The following is a 24,837-nucleotide window of genomic DNA, read 5'->3' as shown; positions in this document are numbered from 1 at the left end:
CATAAAGTTCTTGTTTTCTGAAATAAGCTCTATGTTAACAAACCCTAGACACGTTATTCACAATTTCTCATATGTCCTAGTATTACCCCCTTTCTTGAATTTTCCCTTAAAACTTGAAATAGCTGTTTTAGTTTTGTAAGTACTCATACCCTATTTGAAGTCTGGATTTACTTTCTGTGGGATCCTGCCTAATATACATTAGGTTATTGTAGACCTAGAATGCCATTGGCTTGCTCCAAAACCTTATGGTTTTTTAGAATTTGAAACATGACAAATAGAGTTTATATGACTTACAGAGGAGTAGGCTTCCTCTCCTGTAGACGTGTACATTGTCCTCATTTGTCAGTATAAGGGACCTTAAAATCAACAGAACCTGCAAATCTGAGTGAAGTCAACAATGAATTATGTGTCTCTCAACAACATTTAAATCAATTTAGTATTAGCCTACCAGTGAGCAGTTTTTATATTTCAGGCTCTGAAAGCACCCTGCTTTCAAAACATAATAAAGTTTTAAAGATGAGCCCATTAGCTTTTCAGCAAAAGCTTGCCTGAGTGTATCTTGGCTCCTTTTTTGACAATTGTAACCTTAATGTTACTGTAATGGGTTGTTTTTCTGGGAATCAGATAATCTTGCGCTTGGGAACATGTTTTTGGTGAACATTTTATTCTTTCAATGGCATTTTGAGTTTTGTGATATTCAAGTGTTCAAACAATTTATAAGAACTGACCATTACCACCCACGTATAAGATTATACAGGAATAAATTTTTTTTTTTTGGCAATGTGATAGCATAGGATTGTTGAGCCAAATGGGAGGGCAGCTTCTACTGCTCTTGATGATTTAGGGATTTAAAAAATATTTTAAAATACAGATAATCCCAAAATTGGTAATACATTGCTTTTTGTATTGTTGACAACAGGTTTGTCTTAATCTGTCTACAAGGAGATAGCTATTATATAGATTTCCTTATAAAACTGGCACAGCTAAATTTCGCCCTTCTTTTTAAAGAGTGATGTAATTTTTATAGCTATTGCCATGGACGTTGAATAAGCTATTGCACAATTCTGGAAATGCTGGCAGCATTTTGGTAAAGGGTAGAAGTCTAAGATAACAAAGTGTGTTTCTCCAGTGTCAAGTCCCTTGAGAATTGGGTAGACATTTTCTAGTTGTAGCCTGAAAGATGGAAGATTGAGTTCTCGGCACTAGACACAAGGAAGCAGGCTCCTAACTTGAGTGCTTCTCATGGACCACAGAGTGCCTGGCATAAATTGTGGCTCTGTCAGTGGGTGGGCCCTCCAGATCTTCGCTTCATGTGGGTCCTGATCATAGAATGTTTGCTTACACGGTGAGAAGACAGCCAGCCGCCCTTTTTGTTGATAATGACTGATATTTACCATGTAAATTTCCTTACAAAGAAAAACACTAAAGACAAACCATAGAGAAATCAACTGTTACTGTTGACAAGCAGTACAGCCTTCTCTAAGAATACAACAGGAGCTGTTGCCATAGATGCAAGATCCAGCCCATGATAGATAGCCCTGGATATGGAAGGCCTGATAAAAGTCTTTGATGACTCTTAGCTAGTTGAGAACTGAAAGTTTTAATTACATGTTGGCTACTCTGTAACAGTGCCTGAGTGGTTGGTGTTTCCTGAGTTCCACAGTAGTCAGTTACAGTTTGAGAAGAGCTTAATTACTCTGTTTCCTAGATGAAAAAAAAAAAAAAAAAAAAGAGTGTAACTTCCAATATTTCATGGAATGAGTTAAAAATGCTCAAAAAGGGAATGCAAATTCTGCAAAAAATGTGGGTTTTTTTCCACTGTGAAGTAGAAATAATGGAAGAAGTAGGACAGTCTCTCATCCCATCTTTTATTCCTTTTTCTTTGTCTATAAATGAATATGTAAAGTCTATATATATTCAGAACTGTATAAAAAGAACTCTGCAAAGGCATTCCATCTCTGTCTGTCCATCGTTACTATGATTATTAACATCCTCAAGAATTCCTTAACTTTGTACCTTCCTGGCATCATACAACTGATTATGGCGTTTATTACAGATTTGGTTTTGGAATTTTATTCTATCAGTGTTTACCTGTCATCTCTTAGTTCTCCTTATGTGCCATACACTTGAAAACCTTTGCACTTTGAAGAATGTGTATATTTTTATAGTATCAGTTCCTTACGGGGTTGGAGAGATGGCTCAGCCGTTAAGAGCACTGGCTGCTGTTCCAGAGCACCTGGGTTCACTTCCCAGCACCTACATGGCAGCTCACATCTGTCTGTGACTGCAGTTACAGAGGCTCCAACCCCCTCACACAGACATACATACATGCAGGCAAAATGCCAATACACATGAAATAAAAGAAAAATTAAGAAAATAACTTTAAAAAAAAGGCTTTTAAAGAGACAGTTCCTATTTTTTAAAAGTGAATGAAATACATAAATAATGCATATTTGAAAATTTGAATATGTATACCTAGTATTGTCAATCAGCACTAGTGACCTAACAACTGTAGGATGTGTCATCACCAGCTGCCAAGATGTGACACATTCCCACTGTCTCCACAAGGCCACACATCCTCCCTGTGTGCACGCACTATATCCCCTTATAAGAGGTTAATCCTTCCTCCCAAGCCTCTCCACTCTCTTCTTCCCTCTACCCTCCCCCAGAGGCAGCCTCGGTATATAACACCCTCAATAAACCTCCCACATGAGATCTGGTCCATGATGTGGCTTTATGGCATTGCTGCTTATATCATAGCCCCTAGGCCTGGTTTCACCTAGCTATTCATATTCAAAGCCTACAATCTCACATGCTAGTCAGACTGAAGCAAGGAGGTTACAAATTCAATGACTGCCTGGGTTGCAGAGGAAAGTCAGTCAGTCTGGGAAACTTAGTGAAACCCTGCCTCAAAAATGAAAGACAAGTCAGAACAGCAAGAGTTAATGGTGTATCTCCGTGGCACAGCATGCATGGGGCCCTTATATCCAGGACCCAGTGCCACCAAATAAACAAAGTAAGTGAGTCAATTTAATTTTCATAGTATTTGTCTCAGCCTTAAGTCCTTCCCCTTTCTCACAATGCACCACTTACAGTCTCTTGTACTCTAAGCTGTACTTAATGTAGCGATAACACTTGGCAGGCTTCATTCATCAGTGATTTCATGATATTTTACGTCACACAATATAACTGTAATGTGAGGGGGAAATTGCTGACCTGTCAGAAGCTGTAGTATTTCTCAGCATCATGAAAAGTGAAGCCAGAACATTTGAATCATGTATCATATGGTCGTATATCTGTCCAAAGGTTTTTGCTAAAAAATTAATTTTAATTATAAAATTTATATAGCCCTCTCTATGATAAAACTTGTTGGACACTTTTTTTCTTCTTTCCTTCATTACATGGTTCACATCTAAGGCTTTATACGTGTTTGAAAAGTAATCTACCACTGAGTCTGAGCCTCAGCCTCAAATAAGTAATTGATATGGTCATTTAGCTTTTAAATTTTGTTCTTTTGGTGGCAAAAAAAAAAAAAAGATACTTCCCCCTCACATACGCTAATCTGAAGTATTGGTATATTTTCAACCAATTAGGCTTTGTTGTTGAACGCGCTGAACACACAAGATTGCTTCTTACTGAGAGGGCTTACTGGATCAGTTGGAAAGTTTGACGGATACTTCTCTAAACTCCAAAATTCAGCTTTTGAATCTTGTAATCTACCTAGAGATCTGAAACCTTTGAGATGACGGTCACAAATTATGGGGCGCAAGTTGTAATCCTGTTCAAGTTTTCAAATCCTCTCTGTCATTCTTAGCATGGCTCTTACCATTTGCTACTCTGAATCTCTCTAGAGGGCTCATCTAATAGGTTAAACCTAGCTGCAAGGGAATCTGTGAGTGTCATTTTCTTCCCATTTCTATAAACAGAAGAAGGCAGCACTTGGTTGGATGAGCCAACAGTGGCAGCATTGCCTAGAGTGGATTCCGTTCAAGAGATGGTTCTAATCAATCTAGTCCCAATGTACGAGAACTGGCTCTGGGATGCTGTGGCACTGAAGGAGGAAGACAGATTGAGAATCACAATTTATTAGATACTTGGCACAGAACGATGGTCCTCGGTAGCAGCAAGAGCAACGAATCCCCTTGATTAGAGGAAGAAGTAAAACTGTATATATTGGTTAAGTCAAATGCGGCTTTATCCAATTTGTAGCACACTGACTTTATTTTACGCCAATATCAAGGATATTCCAGCCATGAAGATCCTCATACCTCTCCAATATTCTTGCCTTCCTCCCCCCCCCCCTCGAGACAGGGTTTTTCTGTGTGGTCGTGGCTGTTCTGGACTCACTGTATAGACCAGGCTGGCCTTGAACTCAGAGACGAACATGCCTTTGCCTCCCACGTGCTGGGATTAAAGGTGTGTGCTGCTATGCCTGGCTCAACGTTCTTGTCTTTTATGGTATGCTGGGAAACTATGAGGCAAGGCTGATAAGAGTTGTTTATGAATAATCAGGATGTTATGACTCAAGATGGCTGCAGTCATATCAGGCGAACCATAAAGAAGTCTTTGTGTAGCGTGGTGGTACATGCCTTTAATCCCAGCACTCGGGAGGCAGAGGCAGGAGGATCACTGTGAGTTTGAGGCCAGCCTGGTCTACAAAGCGAATCTAGGACAGCCAAGGCAACACAGAGAAACCCTGTCTCGAAAAACAGAAAAAGATGAAGGAGGAGGAGAAGAAGAAGAAGAAGAAGAAGAAGAAGAAGAAGAAGAAGAAGAAGAAGAAGAAGGAAGAAGGAAAAGAAAAAGTATTTGTCTGATACCAGCTATCTTGTGCAATTTGACTTTTTAAAAATCTTTTGCTGGCTGAATATATAATTTGGGATTTTAAAACCTCCAAATATGCCCCTGTTGCTGCTATGATAAGGCCTACTGTCACCAGCTCTGGATGTGTGTTTGAGCACGTGGCCTGTGAATGTGGAGCCATAAATATTTGTTGGGAGGACTGTTAATGGCCGCTACAGTGTGAGACCATTGTAACACAATCACTTCCTTCACTCACTTATTTTTCTAGATGTCCTGTAATTTTATACTAGTTTTACTATATTTAAGTTGGTGATGAAAATGAATTAGCTTAGTTAATACGATTTAAGAATTGGGTTTGGGAAATCTCTTCTGTGGTTTACTTTCTGCATTCCATTCATCAGTCAGCTTACATTTTCACTTATTCATTTATCTGTTTATTTTGTGTGTGTGTGTGGGCGCATGCATGTCATGGCGTGTCATTGAGGGCAGAGGACAACCATCAGGAGTAGGTGCCCTCCTTCTAACATGTAGGTTCTGGGGTCAACCTCAGGTTCTTAGACTTGCTGAGCCATTTCACTGGTTCCTCCAGGAACCTTTTTATAATCATTAGTGGAAAAAAATAAGAACTCTAGTTATATACCAAGATAACTTGAGAAATACTGGTTAATATTTAGGAGCCAGGAAAATAAGGATACTACACATTTTAGTACTCCACTGTCGCAAGAAAAAGCTGGGTGCCTTAAGTCTTGCTGAGATGAGTTTCAGTGTTAGAGTTTTACATTTTGGTTACTTATGTTTGGTAACATCATAATTACAGCATGGAAATTGGTATAATGGTCAAATGGAAATAAAATAGTCTATAAATAGAGATGGTTTTTGCTGTGGACTACTTAGAAAAGACCACATTTGTGTGTGTGTGTGTATATATATATATAGTTTTTTTGAGACAGGGTTTCTCTGTGTAGCCTTGGCTGTCCTAAATTCTTTCTGTACACTAGGCTGGCCTGCAATGTGTAGAGATCAGCCTGCCTATGCCTCCCTGAATGCTGGAATTATAGGTGTGTGCTACTGTGCCTGGATCATTTGCATATGTTAATACTTTGGTCTTTTGTGTGAATGTTGCTGAAAATGATGATGTAAGGGTTCGTGTATGTGCCTAAGTTTATATAAATCATATGGAACCCTCAAAATGTTACTCACTTAAAAATGTCTATTTTTATAACTTCTAGAGCACTATCAGTGAACACTTTGAAAGCTTTGAGTAAAATATCAAAATTGTAGTAAATATGATAACAGAATTATGACATACATTTATAATATATCATGTCTGTCAATAATGCTTTATGTGTTCTTATTGGAGATCCTAACAATTTTAAAAGCTAGTGATTGCCTTTAAAATTCAGAATTAACTTCTAAAGTCTCTAGGAAATGTCCTTATAGCATCAGGTCATAGTCAGGAAGGAATACATTTGTCTTGTGGAATGTTCTTTCCCATTCTCAGGTAATACTCTAGCTTTAGTTCTGTTATTGTGATAAAACACCCTGACCAGAAGCAAGGCATTAGAGAAAAGAATGCATGTGTCCTATAATACTGGTTACAGTCCATCATTAAGGGGATGCCAAGGCAGAAACTCAAAGCAGCTAGTCAGGATGCATCCGCAGTCAAGAGCAGAGAGAAATGAATGGGTGCTTGCTTGCTGCTTGCTCTCTTCTCCTGGGCTAGCTTTTCTTCACTTATCTACAGTTCAAGGTCCAGTCAGGGTGGGCACTGCCATCCCACCTCAGTGAAAGTAACCAAGACAAGATAACCACTCATAGACATGTCCATAGGCTAATTTAGATAGCCTTGGCTGTCCTAGACTAGACTTGCTTTGTAGACCAGGCTGGCCTCTAACTCAGAGATCCACCTGCCTCTGCCTCCCTGAGTGCTGGGACTAAAGGTGTGCGCCACCATGCCTGGCTGATAATTCATTTTTAACTCTCCCTTCCCTAGTGATTCTAGGCTGTGACAAGTTGACATTTAAAACTAACCATACCAGTTGCCCATCCTTGATGGCATTGTATAAAGGTGAGACAAACAAGGATCTTAGGATCCAAGAGGGATCCTTTAAAATCCGAGGGTGGAAAAGAGAGTTCACACAGACATTTCCGTGGAGCCTTTCTGTGGCAGGATCTTTCTGTGGTAGGGTCTTTCTGGAGGATGTGCAAGTATGACTTTGTTTAATTTCCCATTCTTCTTTACATATTTGGATTGTTCCACTGTCTTGCTAATTGTGCCTGTCCTTGTCTCTCAGGATGTTTTTGAATTGAAGTCTGAAGGACAGGCAACTGTAATTCAACAACTAGAGCAGACCATTGAGGATCTGAGGACAAAAATAGCTGAACTGGAAAAGCAATATCCAACCCTGGACTTGGAGGGACCCCGAAGCCTTCCAGGACTTGAGAATGGATTGCTAGTCTCTGAAGAAGCCAGTCTGGAGGCTCTCAGATTGCATGGCAAAGTCGCACAGCCTCCAAAGACTCTTGAGGCAAAATCAATACAAACTTCCCCAACAGAAGAGGATAGGATCCTGACACTGGCACCTCTAAAGACATCACCTGAGGGTCCCCCAGGGCCCCCTGCAGCTGAAGGTGGAGAGTCAGTGGTTCTAACCTCACCCTCTGGACCTCAGACAAAATTCTGTTCAGAGATTTCTCTGATTGTATCTCCAAGGAGAATATCAGTACAGCTTGATGCCCAACCAACCCTGCAGAGCACATCACAACCACCACCACCTCCGCCCCTCCTCGGGTCTGATGGTCAGGGACAGCCCTCCCACCTGTCCATGCATACTGAGTTGGAAACCAGCCATGAACCTTCTGTTTACCCCTCCTTTGAGAACAGTTGTAATATCCCACCCGCACCACCTCTGCCTTGTACAGAGTCCTCCGGCTTCATGCCTGGCCTGGGCATAGCAATTCCCCCACCTCCCTGTCTCTCTGACTTAACAGTGCCTGCTCTGCCCAGTTCAGCAGTCCCACAAGCAACCAGTCTACAGGGAACAGAAATGCTGCCAGCCCCTCCCCTACCTCCTTCTCTCCCTGGACTAGTAATGCCTCCTCCTCCTCCCCCACCTCCCCTCACTGGAGTGGTAATACCCCCTCCCCCTCCCCTCCCTGGAGTGGGAATACCCCCTCCCCCGCCCCTCCCTGGAGTGGGAATACCCCCTCCCCCTCCCCTCCCTGGAGTGGAGGTACCCCCTCCTCCTCCTCTCCCTGGAATGGGAATACCCCCTCCCCCTCCCCTTCCTGGAGTAGGAATACCCCCTCCTCCTCCTCTCCCTGGAGTGGGAATACCTCCTCCCCCTCCTCTCCCTGGAGTGGGAATACCTCCTCCCCCTCCTCTCCCTGGAGTGGGAATACCTCCTCCCCCTCCCCTCCCTGGAGTGGGAATACCCCCTCCCCCTCCCCTCCCTGGAGTGGGAATACCCCCTCCCCCTCCTCTCCCTGGAGTGGGAATACCCCCTCCCCCTCCACTTCCTGGAGTGGAAATACCTCCTCCCCCTCCTTTACCTGGAGTGGGCATACCCCCTCCTCCACCTCTACCTGGAGTTGCTATTCCTCCACCTCCTCCTCCTCCTCTACCAGGTATGGGGGTTCCACCTCCAGCCCCACCTCCCCTTGGGGCAGGAATCCCTCCGCCCCCACTCTTGCCTGGCTCAGGTCCTTCACTCTCCTCACAAGCTGGGAGTAGCACTTTACCAGCAGCCCCTCAAGTATGTGGATTTCTTTTTCCTCCATTGCCAACTGGCTTGTTTGGATTAGGGATGAATCAGGACAGGGGGCCTAGGAAGCAGCCAATCGAGCCTTGCCGACCAATGAAGCCTCTCTATTGGACAAGAATTCAACTCCATAGTAAAAGGTAACCCGGAAACAAGCCTTCAGTTTGTTCCTACTGTAGAACTTGGTGGGAGAAGTATAATTTAATGTGTTTTAAGTACAAATATAAAGCTTACTAAGATTTTGACATCAGCGTTTCCTGAAGCAGTTTATTTAACATTGCAGATTTTATTTCTGCAGTATTAACGGTTGAAAAAAATGCATATATGCATCTGTCTTGAGATGTACATTAAATCCATTTATAGTGTTATTTGGGGGGAATAATTTTCTTAGGACAAAGGTGTCTATTTTTCAAAGCATACATGCTTTTGCCTGTAGTTGGAGGACTTCACTGTTCCATATACTCAAACCACTGAAAGCAAGGCTTATCTGTAAATGCAGTCAGGGCAGAGAAGCGTATTTGTTGCATAATTAGTTTACACTTTATTTTTGCTAATTAAATCTCTATTTCTATCCAATGACTTAAAAATGTAGATTGAATCCATATGCATTAAGCATTCTTTCTTTCTTATCTTTCTTTCAGTTCCTCCCACCTCCCTTTTCCTTGTCCTCTTTGTTTTTGCTCATCGTGATGCAGGGCTCTCGATAGCTTTTTATTGTTCTTTTGATTAATTTTAGAGACTCCAGCCCTTCACTTATTTGGGAAAAGATTGAAGAGCCATCCATAGATTGTCATGAATTTGAAGAATTATTTTCTAAAACTGCTGTAAAGGAAAGAAAGAAACCCATTTCTGACACAATTTCAAAGACAAAGGCTAAACAAGTGAGTATTTCTGTGCATTCTGGTTATAGGGGCCTTCCAAGAGGGTTTGAACCATTTCAAGACCTGTCTAGGTGTGTCTCCTTGGACCTTCTACAGATAGCAAGGAAGGGATGGAATTTTAGAATGTGTTGTTCAGTAAGATTTACCCAGGAAGAACAGGTAAAACTGTCCAGGGAGACTGTCCTGGTTATTTTATTCATTAGTGGATATTTCTAGAACCTCCACCATTGCTTCTCCTTTGTTTTTCTTTTCTATTTAAGTTCATCTGAAGGTAACTATGCATAGAAAGAGACAAGTAAGGAATACTCTCTTGCATTACAGCTTAAGTGGATGCTGTTGAAACCCAGCTGCACATTTATACAGCACTTGAAATATGGAAGAAAATCGTGACCCCTCTAGCATTTTCATTTCATGATAGATCCTTTGATCTAACCTATGACATGAATCAGAAAAAGAAAGAACAGGGTGCCTGAAGAAACGCATTTCTGCACATCTTGAGTGGGTAGACACACCGGCTTTGGCCATGAAATGACACTCTAAATGTAGTCTCCAGCATGCCATTCAGCAGGGTATGGCAAGTCTCCACAGTCGTGAGCTGTCGATATTAGAAACTGATAATAGTGCCTATCCTTCACCACGGGATGAGGGATTATCTGCAATTCATAACTTTGCTGTGGGGTGGGAAGCAAGAGTATGAAGATCTGACTTGGAGGAAGCAAGGCCATGTTCCAGTATCCTTCTGTCTTAGCTCCAAAATTAGTGACAGCCAGTGGGTCAATTCCTAGGTGTTGTACATCTGACCTGGAAGTTGCAACAAGGCACATGGCACTGCATTGCTTCTGTTGCTGTTTCCCAGCAGACAACACCTCCACATTGTACACTTGCAAATCCATCAGGCAATGGATGGATTAGAATGAGACAGGAAGACTCCCGGAATCCATAACCGACAGGGTGGACTGACTAACCTCAGGCGTTTTTGTGAGGATATAAACCAAGACAATATGTTGAACCTTTACTGAAATTTTTGAGGCTTTTTTTTATTGCATTCTAAAAGCTTCCCGTAGCTTAAGGTTAGTTCTAATAAGCAAGACACTACCTTCATGTTTACCGAATATCAAAAGTATTTATTAAATTTCCAGATCAGCTGATTGAGGGAGAAAGGCTTATGAATATCCCTGACTATTCCTAAGAGAGACTATGACCCAGAAAGGCATTTGTCACAGTAATCCGTTCAAGATGGCTCTACTAAGGCAATGGAAGGGTCCACAGATGCCTTAAGAGTGATATGTTTTTGTAAAGACTCCTCACCTGAAATGTCTGTATAGGGGATTCTGAGAATGAGCCATCTTACTGTTCTCATGGACCATGCTGGAGATGGAAAGTGGTTCTTGCAGAACACGGATGAGACCTGGGCAGGCAGCCAAACAGGCACTTGACTAGAGCTAGCATGGGAAGACTCTTCTCTAGGGAGTGGCCTCTCAGCTAGATAAACCAATCCCTCTGCATCTGCCAATATCAGAAATTTCATTAAAGAAACACAAATAAGAAAGGTGGTTCATGTGTTGCGCGGCATTGTAGGACTTATGTTATATATATATATATAGTTTCTGGCTTGCTGACATGTGCTTTACGTCTCATCAAAACTTCAAATTAAAGTTGCTGGCATGAGGCGGCCTCTTTGCATATATACATTACATCTGTGTTGAGTACCGCTCCAGCAAAATTACCTCATTCTGTTACCAAGATATTTTGTAAATGCTAGGTAGGAAACTTTGCAAGTGTCCTAACTCACACTCACTGATAGTGACACTACTGCTGGCCTTGAGCTTCAACAAGCCTCCCGAAAGTGTCACCCCGTCCTGACTCCCGATAAGCTTTGCAGTGTCACGTTGGCCTGTGATCGGGACTGAGTTCAAGTCGGTTTCTCTGCTCCGTGTTGGAGAATCTGCTACAAAGCGATATAGTATAAGGAAGTCAAGCCTAATTTTATTTAACCTGACCCCATTTGGAGGAAGATGTCTTTATTCTATTTCGTTGAGAAATTTTGATCATGTAATATTCTCAGGATGTACGCATGGGCATCCACTTGTTTGGGAAACGTGCGCTGGTGGCATGTGTACACATTTTCTTATCTCATGATTCGTTCCCAGTAAAATGGATGGCTGTTAATGCCAAGGGTTGTGTTTATGGAGGCATTTCAAGAAATTCTTAGTATATACAATGGAAAATGGAAGTTAGGCTTTTTGATAAATATTTAAAAATCACAAAAATGATTTTTCTGTGATCTGTCTTCTTGCAAGGAAGATTATGAAAGCCTTGGTGCTTAGGAATGTTTTCACTGCCATGGTGAAGATATTCCCAGCGTGATGTCAGAAGGGTCAGATGCTAAGCGCACTGCCTTTTGGAATATTGAGAAAGAGGGTAATGCTCCAGATAGCCAGACAAATAGTGATTCTTATGTTGTATGTATAAATCTTCTTTTCTCCCCCACCCTGAAACAAACAAACAAACAAACAACAACAACAACAACAAAAATCCCAGAAAAATACTGGACATACAACATTTTGTATTTCACTCATAAAACACGTTATTATCTCTATTCTGACTCGGCTCTTTACTGATCTTTATTTTGAAATATTATGCCTCAGGAAGGTCACTGCGAAGGGGAGAGATTTGATCAGATGACAGCCTGGCAGAATCGCTGATAGGCAAATGAGTGTAACATGATATCAAAATTGTGTATTAATCTAACCCAAAGTAATAACAACCTTATCTCTTCAGAAATAGAAGCAAGAATATTAAGTGTCTTTTATCATTAAATAAAGATTAAATTTAGAGTTTAGGATTAGTAAAATGAAAGAATTTAATCCAGAAAGCTTTGAGTAATTAAAAACTGCATCAAAACAGAAGCTTCCAATCAATTGTCTATCCAGTGAAATCAGGAGGAAATAAATAAATACATCTATTTTTGGGAAGCATATGAAATAGCTGCTCGACAGCAGTGCTCACACAAACTTCAATTTACCTTGGGCCAGCAATTTGCCACGTATCTAAACTGCTCTCAGCACTTCTCTTCCATTATCTCATTTATTACCCCTGCCCCCTGCCACATACACACACTTATGAGATAGATAGACATTGGCTTATGGTACACAGACGTGCTACATTAGAAGGATTTCATGATGTTCCGGGCTTACTAAGGACACAGTTCAATCGTCAGGCATTTTTTTTCCTCCAGTTTTTGTTCCTCTTAATTAAATGATAAATGTGGATATGAACTATCTTCCTTGAATACCTATGGAGTCTCAAAGATGACTTTAAAAATGTGTTTGTATTTATTCTTGTGTATGTTAAATAGTTAATGAACTCTAATTAGACGTGCATAATTGTATGTCTTTGGAAGAAGCTTTTTCAAATTCTAAAAGATTTTTGACGCCTTCATAGTCTATGATGCCATGCAATAAGCCATTTTCTCAGTGAAATAAAAATGTATCTGGTTGACAGGTGCTTTATGCACATAAACAACCATAAGCAATACAAAGGAAGACAACTAGTGGCATTTAACTAGTGAATAGAGGCGGACAGTCACTGCAGTTAACTTCACCAGTGGCTAGGTGATGGGTCGTGTGTGTGTGTGTGTGTGTGTGTGTGTGTGTGTGTGTGTGTGTGTGTGTGTGTTTTATCTTTCAACACAGAAAAATCTCTACAGTATGCCTTGAGTAGGAAGTGTCAAATCATGTTTAGGAGATTCTGATAAACCTTATCATTGATTTCTTCTCTTTCTCAGATTGAAATGTTCTTCTTAAGAGTTAGGAGATAAACAATTTATAATGGTTAAATATATCCTTTGTAGCATATATAAATATCATGTGATATATATTTCACCCTTTGGAAATGTGGTTAGAAAAACAGAAAAATCTACTGGTTGTGATAAGGGGAAACAGTAAAGGAAATTACTAAAATTCACATTGTGTAACTTGTGCTAAGGGGTGAGATAGTTGACATTCTGTTCCATCTTGCCAGTGAACATTACCGCCTAAACTCTAAAAATTTCATGTTAGAAACACTAGTAGCTACAATGGGCAAAGGAAGAACCTAATTCCACTGACCCTGTGTGGGAGTACCTTACCCAGAACCTCTGAGTGCTGCTGCCCAAAATGGCAATTGCCTTTAAAATACTGTTTTCTGCTGTGCTGAGGAATTTGACAGATGTGTGTGTTCCATTTCCAAACTGTCGGACACCAATGCTACTATAAAAAGTATAAAAGGGCATCTAGTTCATTTTTGTGTTTCTATTTCAGTTTTATTTATTTACTGTAAGCATCCATTTTTAGATACAAATCATGTTTCATTGAAATTGGTGTTGATAGGTTACCTCAAGGGTGAGTGCTCATTGATAATCTGAGTATTAGCAGACTGGTGCTTTAGGTACATTTTCAGCTTATAAATGGAAAACCTAAAATTGTTTGGAAACACCAACTATCTTTTAATATGACTATTTATATTTAGGAACTTATAATAAACACGTGGTATTTTGTGACTTTTAAGATTTATTTTTATTTATGTGTATGTGTGTGTATATCTGTATCTATGTAACTATCTCTATCTCTATCTCTATCTAATCACAAGGCATAGATATATATGTCTTGTGTGGGTGGGTGTGTAGATTCCACAGAGGCCAGAAGAGAGTGTCAGATCTTTTGAAGCAATTCTGAGTGACCCAAAAAGGGTATTGAGAACTGATCTCAGGCCCTTTGCAAAAGCAGCAAGCAGTTTTAGCTGCTGATCCATTTCTCCAGCCTGTGGTACTTTATAACTTTTAACATGTGTTTTTAATATAATACATTCCAGCTGCAGGCCTTAGAGTGTATTTACATAGGAAACCACATCAAAATACAGAGCTATAATTAGACAAACATAGGTTTTGTGGAATCTGGATTTGTTTTAGATGTTGAAAGATTTATTATTTTTTGAATATGCTGTTCCTATAGCTATGTGTACGGCATACCCAATCAATTCAATGAATTAAACAATAATAACCTCTAGTTTTTGTTTTCTTTTGGCCTAAAAATGTTTATATACTTCTAAGTAAATGCCTAAAATGAAAAATCAGCAGTATAATAAAAATGAAAGCACAATTAGCTAATGATCTTTAACCTTGCTACGTTTTATGTAGAGTAAATTACATTTGATAAAATGCACCTTACTTGTATAACCTTTAATCATGTGCAAGGGTAATTCTTTTGGATTTAATAACCACAATACTGTGTTTGATATTACTATTGTGGTAAAAAAAAAAGGACATTGAATTTTAATGGCTAATATACTCTGTTTATTCTCATGGAGCACCCATAAAGATTAAAAAGAGAGTACAGAATAGAGCATCCGTGCTAGGCTTTTGGGGCAGGTGGTAAGAAGTTTCTTTTTTCACCACCAGTTTAGAGTAGAGTGACTGTTGCAGAGAGACCCAGTAAACCCCGGGGTAGAGTGGGTCCTGAGTTGCACTGGTGAACCCTGATGTTAACAGTGGCAGGACAGCTTTCACAATTGCTTCTTTTTCTCTTCTGACCTGAAGGCAGCAGAGTCTCTCCGTTTTATCACGAAGTATAGCAGAGGGTTGGATGTGGTGGCTCTCCTCCTCTGGAATCCTAGCACTTGAAGATAGATGCGGTGGGAACTGGAGTTCAAGATATCTTTGGCTATGTAGCAACTTTGAGGTCAGCATGAGCTACAAGAGACACTGTCATAAATCCCAGCACTCCGGAGGCAGAAGCAGGCAGATTTCTGTGACTTTGAGCCAAGCCTGGTCTACTAAGAGTTCAGGACAGCCAGAGTTCTGTGTGACAGAGAAACCCTGTCTTGAAAAATAAAGCAAAACAAGAAAACGAAAACAAAAAACAAAAATTATGATACAGTTAAAACCCTTCAAATGCTAGAGAGGGCACAGAGGTTTTGAAAGACAGTTACTAAGTAGCTCAAGTCCTTAAACTTGAGTCCTTCTTCATATTGCATGGTGTGTACTGTAGCTGGTAAGCACTGTGGGTGGTCAGGAGCTGACCAGAGTGTGTATCTAGCAGGGATAAAAGCTGTGTGGCTGAGATGCAACCTGGAGTGGGCTGTGAAGAATTTATTTAGTTTAGACAGGCAGAGAAGATTAAGGAATGGCTTTTGTGAATAAGACAATGAGTGAAGATTTCCTTGAAGACAGTAAATAAGTCAGCACCGGAGCGGGTCCCTTCTGTTTGCTGCTGTATGAACCGTGCAGGGAGGTGGATATAGGTTGTTTTTACTTGCTTCCTGCTCATTGTATGAAACGTCCAGGGAGGTGACTATAGGTCACTTTCACCTGCTTCCTGCTCACTTCTGTCGAGCTGGATTGTCTTCTTAGACATGAATATGGGAAGTAATTTTCAAGAAATTGGACCTGGAGTTCATGTTGGAGCCATGGTAACAATGGCAGGCTGTGCCTTTCTTTACCATGCACAGCAGCAGGACTATGAATAATTGCAGACAAGTGAGGATTTCATTTCTTCTTTGACTCATTTAATTACAGTTTTGATAGTTCCCACGTTTTGCCTGTCGGAAGAGACATTGGTAACAATGGCCAGATTTTACAAACTAATCCGTTTGACATAGGCTAAAAAAATGATTCGGTATTTAAAGATACAACTTTAAAGCTCTTATTTGTGTGTTTAGATTCTTTACAATACTCACTGTTTGAGTTCCTCAGTTCACCCACCTAATCTTCAAGCTCTGGCAGTCTGTCTTCTACTTGGACTACTAAATTGGGGAGGTTTACCACTAGGTTTTGGGGGGTTTGTTGTTGTTGTTTGAGTTTTTTATTTTCAATATTTGATTTGATGTTTATACTATTCCTATTTATTGAATTAATCTTTCATATTCCATTTTGCTTTCTTTCTTATGAAATAGTTTGTTTTCGTTTTCTTTGAATTAATCCAGATTATTCATGTCCTCTGATTTCACTGGACATTACTACAATCCTTTTGAATTCTTTGTCTGTGATTTCCTGTATGCCATTCTCACTAGATCTGTTACTGTGTGTGGTTGTTTACTTTTGGAGGAGTCATGCTACCCTAAAATCATGCTTCGTGTGTTTTCTATGTTGGTGGTGGGAAATAAAAAGGGGTTCTTGTGCTCCATGGTAAAATGTCATCGTTTGTATATGAGGAAAGAACTGTGTATGCTTAGTAAAAATAAGACAGTCTCATGTGAGCTGAAACAGCATCATCCAAACTGCATGTTACAAGGGCATGAGGAGCACAGAGCACATGCCCAGAACTGGGGTGACAGTGATGTCATCTGATTCAACATGGGAACACACCACCTGCTGCCAAACACCTCAGATCCATTGTGCATTTGATTTTTCATTAAATTTTGGTCAGTGCATTTTCAGAAGCCTTCTACTGTTGTCAGTTTTTGTCTGTCCAGCTGACAGCTGAGTGCGGAGGCACACACCTGTAATCCCAGTACTTAGGGAGGCACAGGCAGGTGGATCTCTGTGAGTTCGAGGCCAGCCTGGTCTACAAAGAGAGTCCAGGCCAGCCAAGACTACACAGAGAAACACTGTCTGAAAAGGAAAAAAACAAACAATCAGTACTTCTCCACAGCTTTGTATATGTGTATAAATTTCGTTATACCTCCTTATTTTAGTTTCTCTGCTCTCTCTCCTCCTGGCTCTCCCCTTTCTCATTTCCCTTTTCTTCCTTACTCGGCTCCTGTTGTTCTGTCTCACTCCTTCTCACACTAAAACCGTTCTTCCCAACCCTTCCTACTGTTGTGTATTCTATGTGTGTGACCGGCTGAGTTAAAGCGGACTACCTGGATACAGGTGGGTGAGCTATTCTAGTCTTTTACAATCTTCAAAGGAGGCTTGCCTAACAGGTTGAGAGGAAAGGGTTGTAAGCCTTTTTTTGCGTCTCTAGAGACTGGGCAAAGCTACTGACAATCTTTTGTGCTGTAGCGCTGGACGCTGGCTCCTTTGTGTTGTGGGTCTGTGGTGGGTGGGCTGCCTTGCTCCCACACATCTGCCCCAAGTAGATTCACTCCCTTCCCTCTGCTCATGCCTGCCCTGAGAGTTAGCATCCATACTTGGGCTTCAGGAGGAAGAAGTAAGGCTCATCCTGGCATACAGCTCAGGCCAGAGTGCCCCTACTTGGAGCTCTCCACGGTTCTGACTTGGTTTTTCTGCTCTCACTGGAGCAGCGGGTCTCAACTTTCCTGATGCTGCAAACATAGTGCAGTTCCTCATGTTGTGGTGACTCTAACAATAAAATGACTTTCTTTGCTACTTCATAACTATGATTTTGCTACTGCCATGTATCCTAATGTAATGCAGGGTATCTGATATGCGACTCTGGTGCAAGGGCCTTTTAACTCCTAAACTGGTAGAGAACTCCAAGTTGAGGGCCACTGAGCTGGAACGATTCCTCAGGCCTGCTCTCACTGGAAACTTTCCTGGGTTCTCAGAGCACAGTGCATGATGGAATCCTTGTCCCCAGAGCCACCCAGCTGGCTCCTGTCTCAAGGAAATCTTTCCAGAATGAATTTAAGCCGGCTGATCTGATCCAGCATCCAGAAGAAGGTGGTGGTGATGGGGGGCGGGGGCGTGTTCCAGGGAATTATATTGTCTTATGGATCCCAGGATCCATGCATGCATAGTTGCATACCTGGGTCAGAGGTGGGCCCTGTATTGTTTCCCCTGTGTGTCTGCTATTTATTTTATGGCCCTGCCACACACACACACAGACACTTGCTGGAAGCTGTTGCTCCTCCTCGGCTGTGCCGCGCCTTGCTCTCTAGCTCTTGTACAATCACCCTATCTGATCTCCAGCTTCTCTAATGCCGACAAAGAGGTGTGCATCGTCTGCCACTCTTTGTCTTAAGGCTTGGTTCGCGCTTGCTGAAGTTACACCCATTCTGGTGCTGGAAGCAGACTCCCCAACTCTGCTCTACATTCTAAAGCTTGACTATCTTCTTTTCTTCCTTTTCCCTCTTTCATCCCCCTCTCTCCTTTTCCTCTGTCTCCTTTTCTATGTTTCCTACTGAAATGGAGTGCCTTGCAGTGCATCCCCCCTCCCCCCAGAGGATAGCTGCTCTTCACTGTTTATGTATCCCTGAAGATTCCAACAGCCTCCTTAGGAGTATTGTTCACCAACTTCTGCCTCTTCAACCTGTGTAGCTTACACAAATTGAACAAACAGAAACTCATTCATTTACACTATCGAACCTAAATTTAATGGATTATTTAAAACTTCTGGTTCTGGCAACTCTTAACTAATTTGCATGTCCTGACTATTCTCTTCCTGTCCCTCTCTCTTACTTGTTTCCTCCCCCATCTCCTCTCCACACTCTCTCTCTCTCTCTTTTTCTTTTTTGTCTCACTCAGTTTCTTATTCTGTTCCCTCTGCTTCCCGCCTTGCCTCTCTATTCCCTCACTTTCCTTTCCACCCTGCCATATTGCAGTGATAAGTGGTCGGATGCTTTTGTGGAAAACAGTTTTTCTTGTCTTTTATGCACATAGACAGGGAAAAACCACACTTCTTTGTTGGTGACAGTTGTCTGCACCTTTTTAGATGGTGAGGACTCACTGCTTCTTTCTAGTTATAGCATCAAGGTACTGTTTATACATGTTTAACTTCAAAATAGAAGGAGAAGAAGAAGAAAAAGACAAAGAGGAAGAAGAAGAAGAAGAAGGAAGAAGAAGGAAGAAGAAGAAAGGAGGAAGAGGAGCAGGAGGAGGAGGAGGAAGAGACTTGGTTTGGCAGTTCATCAGGGATTAAAATACAGATCTTTAACTAGAGTAAGAAAGTATCAGAAGGGCTGGAGCGATGGCTCAGCGGTTGGGAGCACTGGCTGTCTTCCCAGAGGTCCTGAGTTCAACTCTTAGAAACCACATGGTGGCTCACAACCATCTGTAATGAAATCTGATTCCCTCTTCTGCTGTTCATGAAAACAGATCATGCAGAGACATAAATTAAAATAAATAAATCTTAAGATTAAAAAAGCATCTGAAAAATAACACACTTTCAGCATCACAATTTAAGTGATTCCCCTGTAAGCTTTGCTACCCAGATTCACACCAAGTGAAAACCCAGGTTGCATAAATAAAGTTAAAAGGAGAACATCAAGTGTTTAAGTCAGCCAAGGCCCCATATAATATTCGGGCTTTCCCCCAGATAGCCATTATGTTATTGTTTTTGCATGTATCTAGATGGAAATGAGGGAAAAATTTCCCCTAATTGATCCATATGAGTATATGTATACTCATCTATCGTTCTTAGACTTGGCATATTTCTCCATGTGTAATCTGGTGTTACTATGCTTTCTGTATAACATTAGGGGATAATTCTCGGTAGCATCTAAACTCTATAAAAATCAAGACAGTTTTTCTCATGGTTTACCTATACATTGTCATCTTATCCCATTGCAAGGCCTTTTCCCCCTTCTCATAGTTGGAATGGAATTTCTCCTGCTGCTTTTCTTTTGCTTGAAATAGAGCCAGCATGTACCTCAGGCAACAGTGGATGCCAGAGTCTCAGGTCACACTCACCTGGAGCTGGTGTTTGCTATACTATCAGATTTCAAAAAAGGTCATGATTGGCAGAAGTCTCTGTAAACGTTGGTGTGTTAGTTTTGAGCAAGCCTCTGCTCTTTGAACTGACAGAGAAAGCCAAAGTAGCTTGTTTGAAAAGTCATGTCATGGTGTCCTGGAGATGTCAGACAGATGGCTGGTCTTGTTGTTGCTACTTGTTTTGTTTTGCTTTGTTTTAAGTAAAAAATAAATCCTATTTAAGTAATACCAGCTTCCTTAGTCTGTCACACATGAAAAAGGTAGGCAGGGAGATTTTACACAGCCATAGTGCAATAAAACTCCCCCACCCAATTGTTTCCTTGAATCTCATATTAAATCTTCCAGAAAATATACAATACTGTTTTATAGGAAATAAAAAAAATTCTTTGCTTTTAAAAATAGAGATATACCTTCTTACTCTCCTGTTGAAAGTGAATGAAACTTGGGTCTAGTTCGAAATATGACTATTATAGAACACAAAGACAAGAGTCGAATGGCATGATGGCTTCAGATAATTTAGAGTATTTGGTGACAAAGTGAAATAGGAAAGAAACAACTGCTGGTGTCAAAAATTGAAAGAGAATTGTATGACCGGCTAATGTAGAGTTAAGAGAGAAAAACAGTGATTTCCAGGCATAGGAGCTTGAGACTCTGCGGAGCATCATCAAGGCTTTTGATGGCCTTGGACTTATTGAAGTAATGGCTGTAAATGATAGGCAGCTTCGAGTTACTCAGTGTTGGCCTTTCATATTTAAGCTTCAGCTTATTGGCAGGTGTCCACCCACCAAAGCAGAATAAAAAGCACATGCGTGAGGCAATCTTTGGTGTTATATGATTGAGTAAAAGTTTTTTATGGGACAGGAAAATAATTTGGCTTGGAGTAAGTCCTCCTGGTGACTCCTCAATCTGATCTTTATCTTCCTTCTAACATAGACCCTTAAAAAAAAACTTTCCTAGTTACGTCCTGAGTTCAGGTGTCTCCATGGCTCAGTTTGCTCCCTGGAACCTTGTTGCACATACTTTTCTTGGAAATAATACTGCTAGTGTTCTGTAATTACAGTACACATCTTAACATGTCTGTATTTTTTGTTTGCTCCTTCGTCTCCCTGGTTTGAAATCATTACACTAGAGTTACAAGCCTACATAAAGTGTTATTTTATATATAGTTACAAACAAATTCTTTTACTTGAGGATTATATCTAAGAGGAATGGGTGTAGCAGCCTTACCCAAGCTTAAAATTTCAGATTGACCGAGCATCTTATTGCTTCTGCTGCTTTCTCATATTGAGATAAAATTTAGCATTTCACAAAGGGCAACCTATACTGCATGAAAAATTCTAGAAGGAATAGTTGACACACGACTTATTACAAATAGCAAGTAGCCTGGTTTTGTTTTGTTGTTTTGAATCCACCAGCTTTCTTTCTTGATCTGTCTTGTTGGCCATTCTTGAGGTTGTTGATATGGCTTCACAGAAACCACTGTTCTGTTTTAGTCAGCAGACTATTCCTCTCTTATAATTGTCTGCTGTAGTTTTCTTCACTAGACCACCCACAGTTATACTGAATCTGTCATTGTGGTCATAATCTTTCCTACTCATCTTACTGTGTTCTTGCTGTTTTACTCATGTATTTCTCTTCGCCAATGTTTATCTACACCAACATTATGTTTTCAAAATGTAGCCTCTTGTACATGGGTGGTTTATAACCTCCTCACACTTTTTATTCACTCATCAGCTTTATCAGGTAGCTCATCAACTGAAGCATTTAAAAACCATTCCTCCGTCTGTCCTTAAGCCTCCTTTGTGGAATCCCGTCTCCAGCTAAGATTATCATGATTATTATTGTTATTATTTTCAAAACTATTAATTAAACACCACAGAACTCACTTGAGCAACATTGCTCTGAGGACACACGCTAAGGTTTGGAGCAAAGGTGACATTTGAAAAAAAAGTCCTGACAGATATTTCACCCTAAGTAGGATTAACTCTTATTACCACTAATTAGACCACCACATTAATAAATGTTTCCTCCCTCTTTTTTATATTCTTATAAAAAGAAACAGGAGCAAGAGGCACATATCAGACACTGCACATTTGAACTTCTCACCATGGCTTCCCTCAGTGGTCTCCTTGGAAAGGGGTTCTTCACTAACCACTGGTGATAGCCACTGGCAACCAGAGCCTATGTGTTTCAGAGATACCTTCCATTCTGGGGCATGCCTTCTGTCTGGAGAAGGAGCTGTCTATAGAGTTGCTGCAGGCTGTGAGCCAATTCCCTTCTCAATATTTTGGCTGACAGTCTTTTTAATCCAACTTCATTTTTTTTTTTTTTTGCCTATTCTAATCAGAGTTCCCTTCAGCACAGGACATCAGGTAGTTTATCTAGGGAAGAAGAAAAACTGACAGAAGAAATTAAACCAATTATTCAATTTTTTTGCATTAACAACCTCCTCAGGTGACTCTGTTACCCCTCCCCTCGCCATGATTCTTCCCTTCTTCCCGATGACCCCTGAAAAGAGGAGAAAAGGGGGAGAAGGGCCAAGGAAATGGTCCACACTGGGCAGAACTTCAGTTGGAGAAGATATCAAGGGTGTAGAGATCTTCCAGAAAAGGGGAAATGCATTGTAGAAGAAAGGGAAGCGGGCTCTGGAAGGGTGAGTGCCCCTAGCCTTGTCTGCGCACGCGCTGGTTTGCATCTCTTTAAGCCCAAGTCCAGTTCGAGTTGCATGCCTGTTTTTTTGTTTTTTGTTTTTCTTTTTGTTTTGTTTTTTCCTACCACAAAGAAACATAGTCCAGCTTGCCATGACTGTTCTGTTCAGCGATGGTCCTGTGGCGTCTGCTTTAAAAGATGCTTAAGATGTAGTCACTAGAATATAAAATATATGTCTGTCAACGTCCTCACTGTAAGTTATAGTTACAAGAGCACATCCAACCCAAGGAGGGCAGTCTTCTCTGTCTTCTGCTGTCTCTCTGAGGAGAGGAAGGGTTATCTACTCCTCAAGCTTATGATGTCCTTTATATTCCCAGTCATGGTGCTAGCAAGCCAGAGATGCAGACTTGTTTTCTTTCCTGCCTCTGCTTTAGACTAGATTTTGTATTGTACAAAAGTGGAAAGTAGTGGAAGGGGAGGAAAGGTTAGGGGATGGTTCACTCGTTAAAGCATTTTCCTTGAAAACATGTGGCCCTGCATTTGATCACAGCACTGGTATAAAAGCTGAGTATGGTAATACACTCTTGAAACCCGGAGCTGGGAACATACAGACAGGCAGGTCCCTAAGGCTCACTGGCCAGGCGTCCTCAACACTTGGTAAGAGGAGAGACTCTGCTTAAAAATAAAATGGTGGATGTCTCCCTTGGGACTGTATCCAAGATTTCCTCTGGCCTTCACACACAGGTGTACACACACACACACACACACACACACACACACACACACACACACGAGAAAAAAAAGGAGGAAGTCTCATATATTGTAATAATATATAAATAAATATTTCTACCCAGGCTCTCTTTACATACAAGCTACACATTGATTAGAGCTATGTCTAGAAAAAATACTGACAAAGGATGAAGTTGAAGTTGCCAAAACAGTCATTCATTTCTTCTTTCACATTCATTTTTGTCATCCTTTTCCATTTGTGCATCTATCAGGGACCTAAACCTTAGAATGTCTTTGTTTTAGGGGTGTTGTCTTTCCCTTGCTGTCTACTCTGGGATTATGTATTCATGGGAATGTTGTATCCATAGCTTTAGGGGGTCCAGTATTGTGTTTACGAGCAGTACCTAAAGAGAAAAGGAAGATTTTATTTTATACACTGACAAAGTTTTCGAGGGATTTTCATCTTGGGTCCTTAGGCCAGCATTCTGTCTCTGATCTTACAAAACAAAACGAAGGGGCTGGAGAGATGGCTCAGTTGTTAAGAGTGCTTCCTACTCTTCCAAAGATCCTGAGTTCAGTTCCTGGGAACCACATGGTGGTTCATAACCATATACAATGTGCTCTGATGCCCTCTTCTGGTCTACAGTGTACATGCAGGCAGAACACCGTATACATAATAAATAAATAAATAAATAAATAAATAAATAAATAAATAAATCTTAAAACAAAACAAAGGATATGAGCCATGGTAACAACTGTATTTTCATAAAAACCTGATTCCTGACTGACTTTGTTGAATATTTATAAGCAAATATCTGATAAGTATAGTCATTGAACTTGTCACTGATTTTAAAAAAATTGGTTAGAAATTTTAAAAAAAGCAAATAATAAATTATGTAAGATAATAGATTTTCTTATATTTTCATATGTTTATGAAAAGAAAAATAAAAAAGGAGAAGAATAAGTCAAGGGAGAGAAGAAGAGGTAAGTGACCCAATGACTCAACTAATAATGATACGAAAACAAGATAAAACACAAACATTTTAAAAGATGAGAAAGATAATGCAATATTAAAACAGGACTGACTAATTCAAAAAAGCAAAGAGGCAAGGGAGAAGGAAGTAGGAAGTGATGATTAAAACTTACATATTAACAGCGGGGTGTGGTACTCACATGATCATAGCACTTGGAACACTGAGGGACAACTCAAAGCTGCCAGGGCCCTGCCTGGGCCTCTTTGTGAGGAAAAAAGAAAAAAAAAATCAAAACTAAACTAGAACAGAATGAGCAAAGACAAAGAAATTAAATGTGAAAAGAGAAGACAGAAGAGGGAGCCATGACAGAAAAGAGGCCTGTGAAGATACGTTGGCATGCTGCATGCCAAGTGTGCGTGAGGCCCTGTGTTTAACCCCCAGAACCACAG

General features: G+C 40.7%; 1 protein-coding gene across 1 annotated transcript in view; it reads left to right on the top strand.

The window, feature by feature from the left end:
- FMN2 (formin 2) overlaps window positions 1–24,837 on the top strand; it is a 300,168-nt gene that overhangs the window by 87,899 nt on the left and 187,432 nt on the right. The window contains exons 5-6 of the mRNA XM_084792663.1: window positions 7,098–8,704; window positions 9,301–9,445. Of these exons, the coding sequence (XP_084648789.1) occupies window positions 7,098–8,704; window positions 9,301–9,445 (1,752 nt within the window). The remainder of the gene's footprint in view (window positions 1–7,097; window positions 8,705–9,300; window positions 9,446–24,837) is intronic.

Source organism: Acomys minous (assembly GCF_964271855.1).
Source record: "Acomys minous genome assembly, chromosome: 1".
Classification (NCBI taxonomy): Eukaryota; Metazoa; Chordata; class Mammalia; order Rodentia; family Muridae; genus Acomys; species Acomys minous.
Note: the sequence above shows the minus strand (reverse complement) of the source record. Positions and strands in the feature narration are given on the sequence as shown.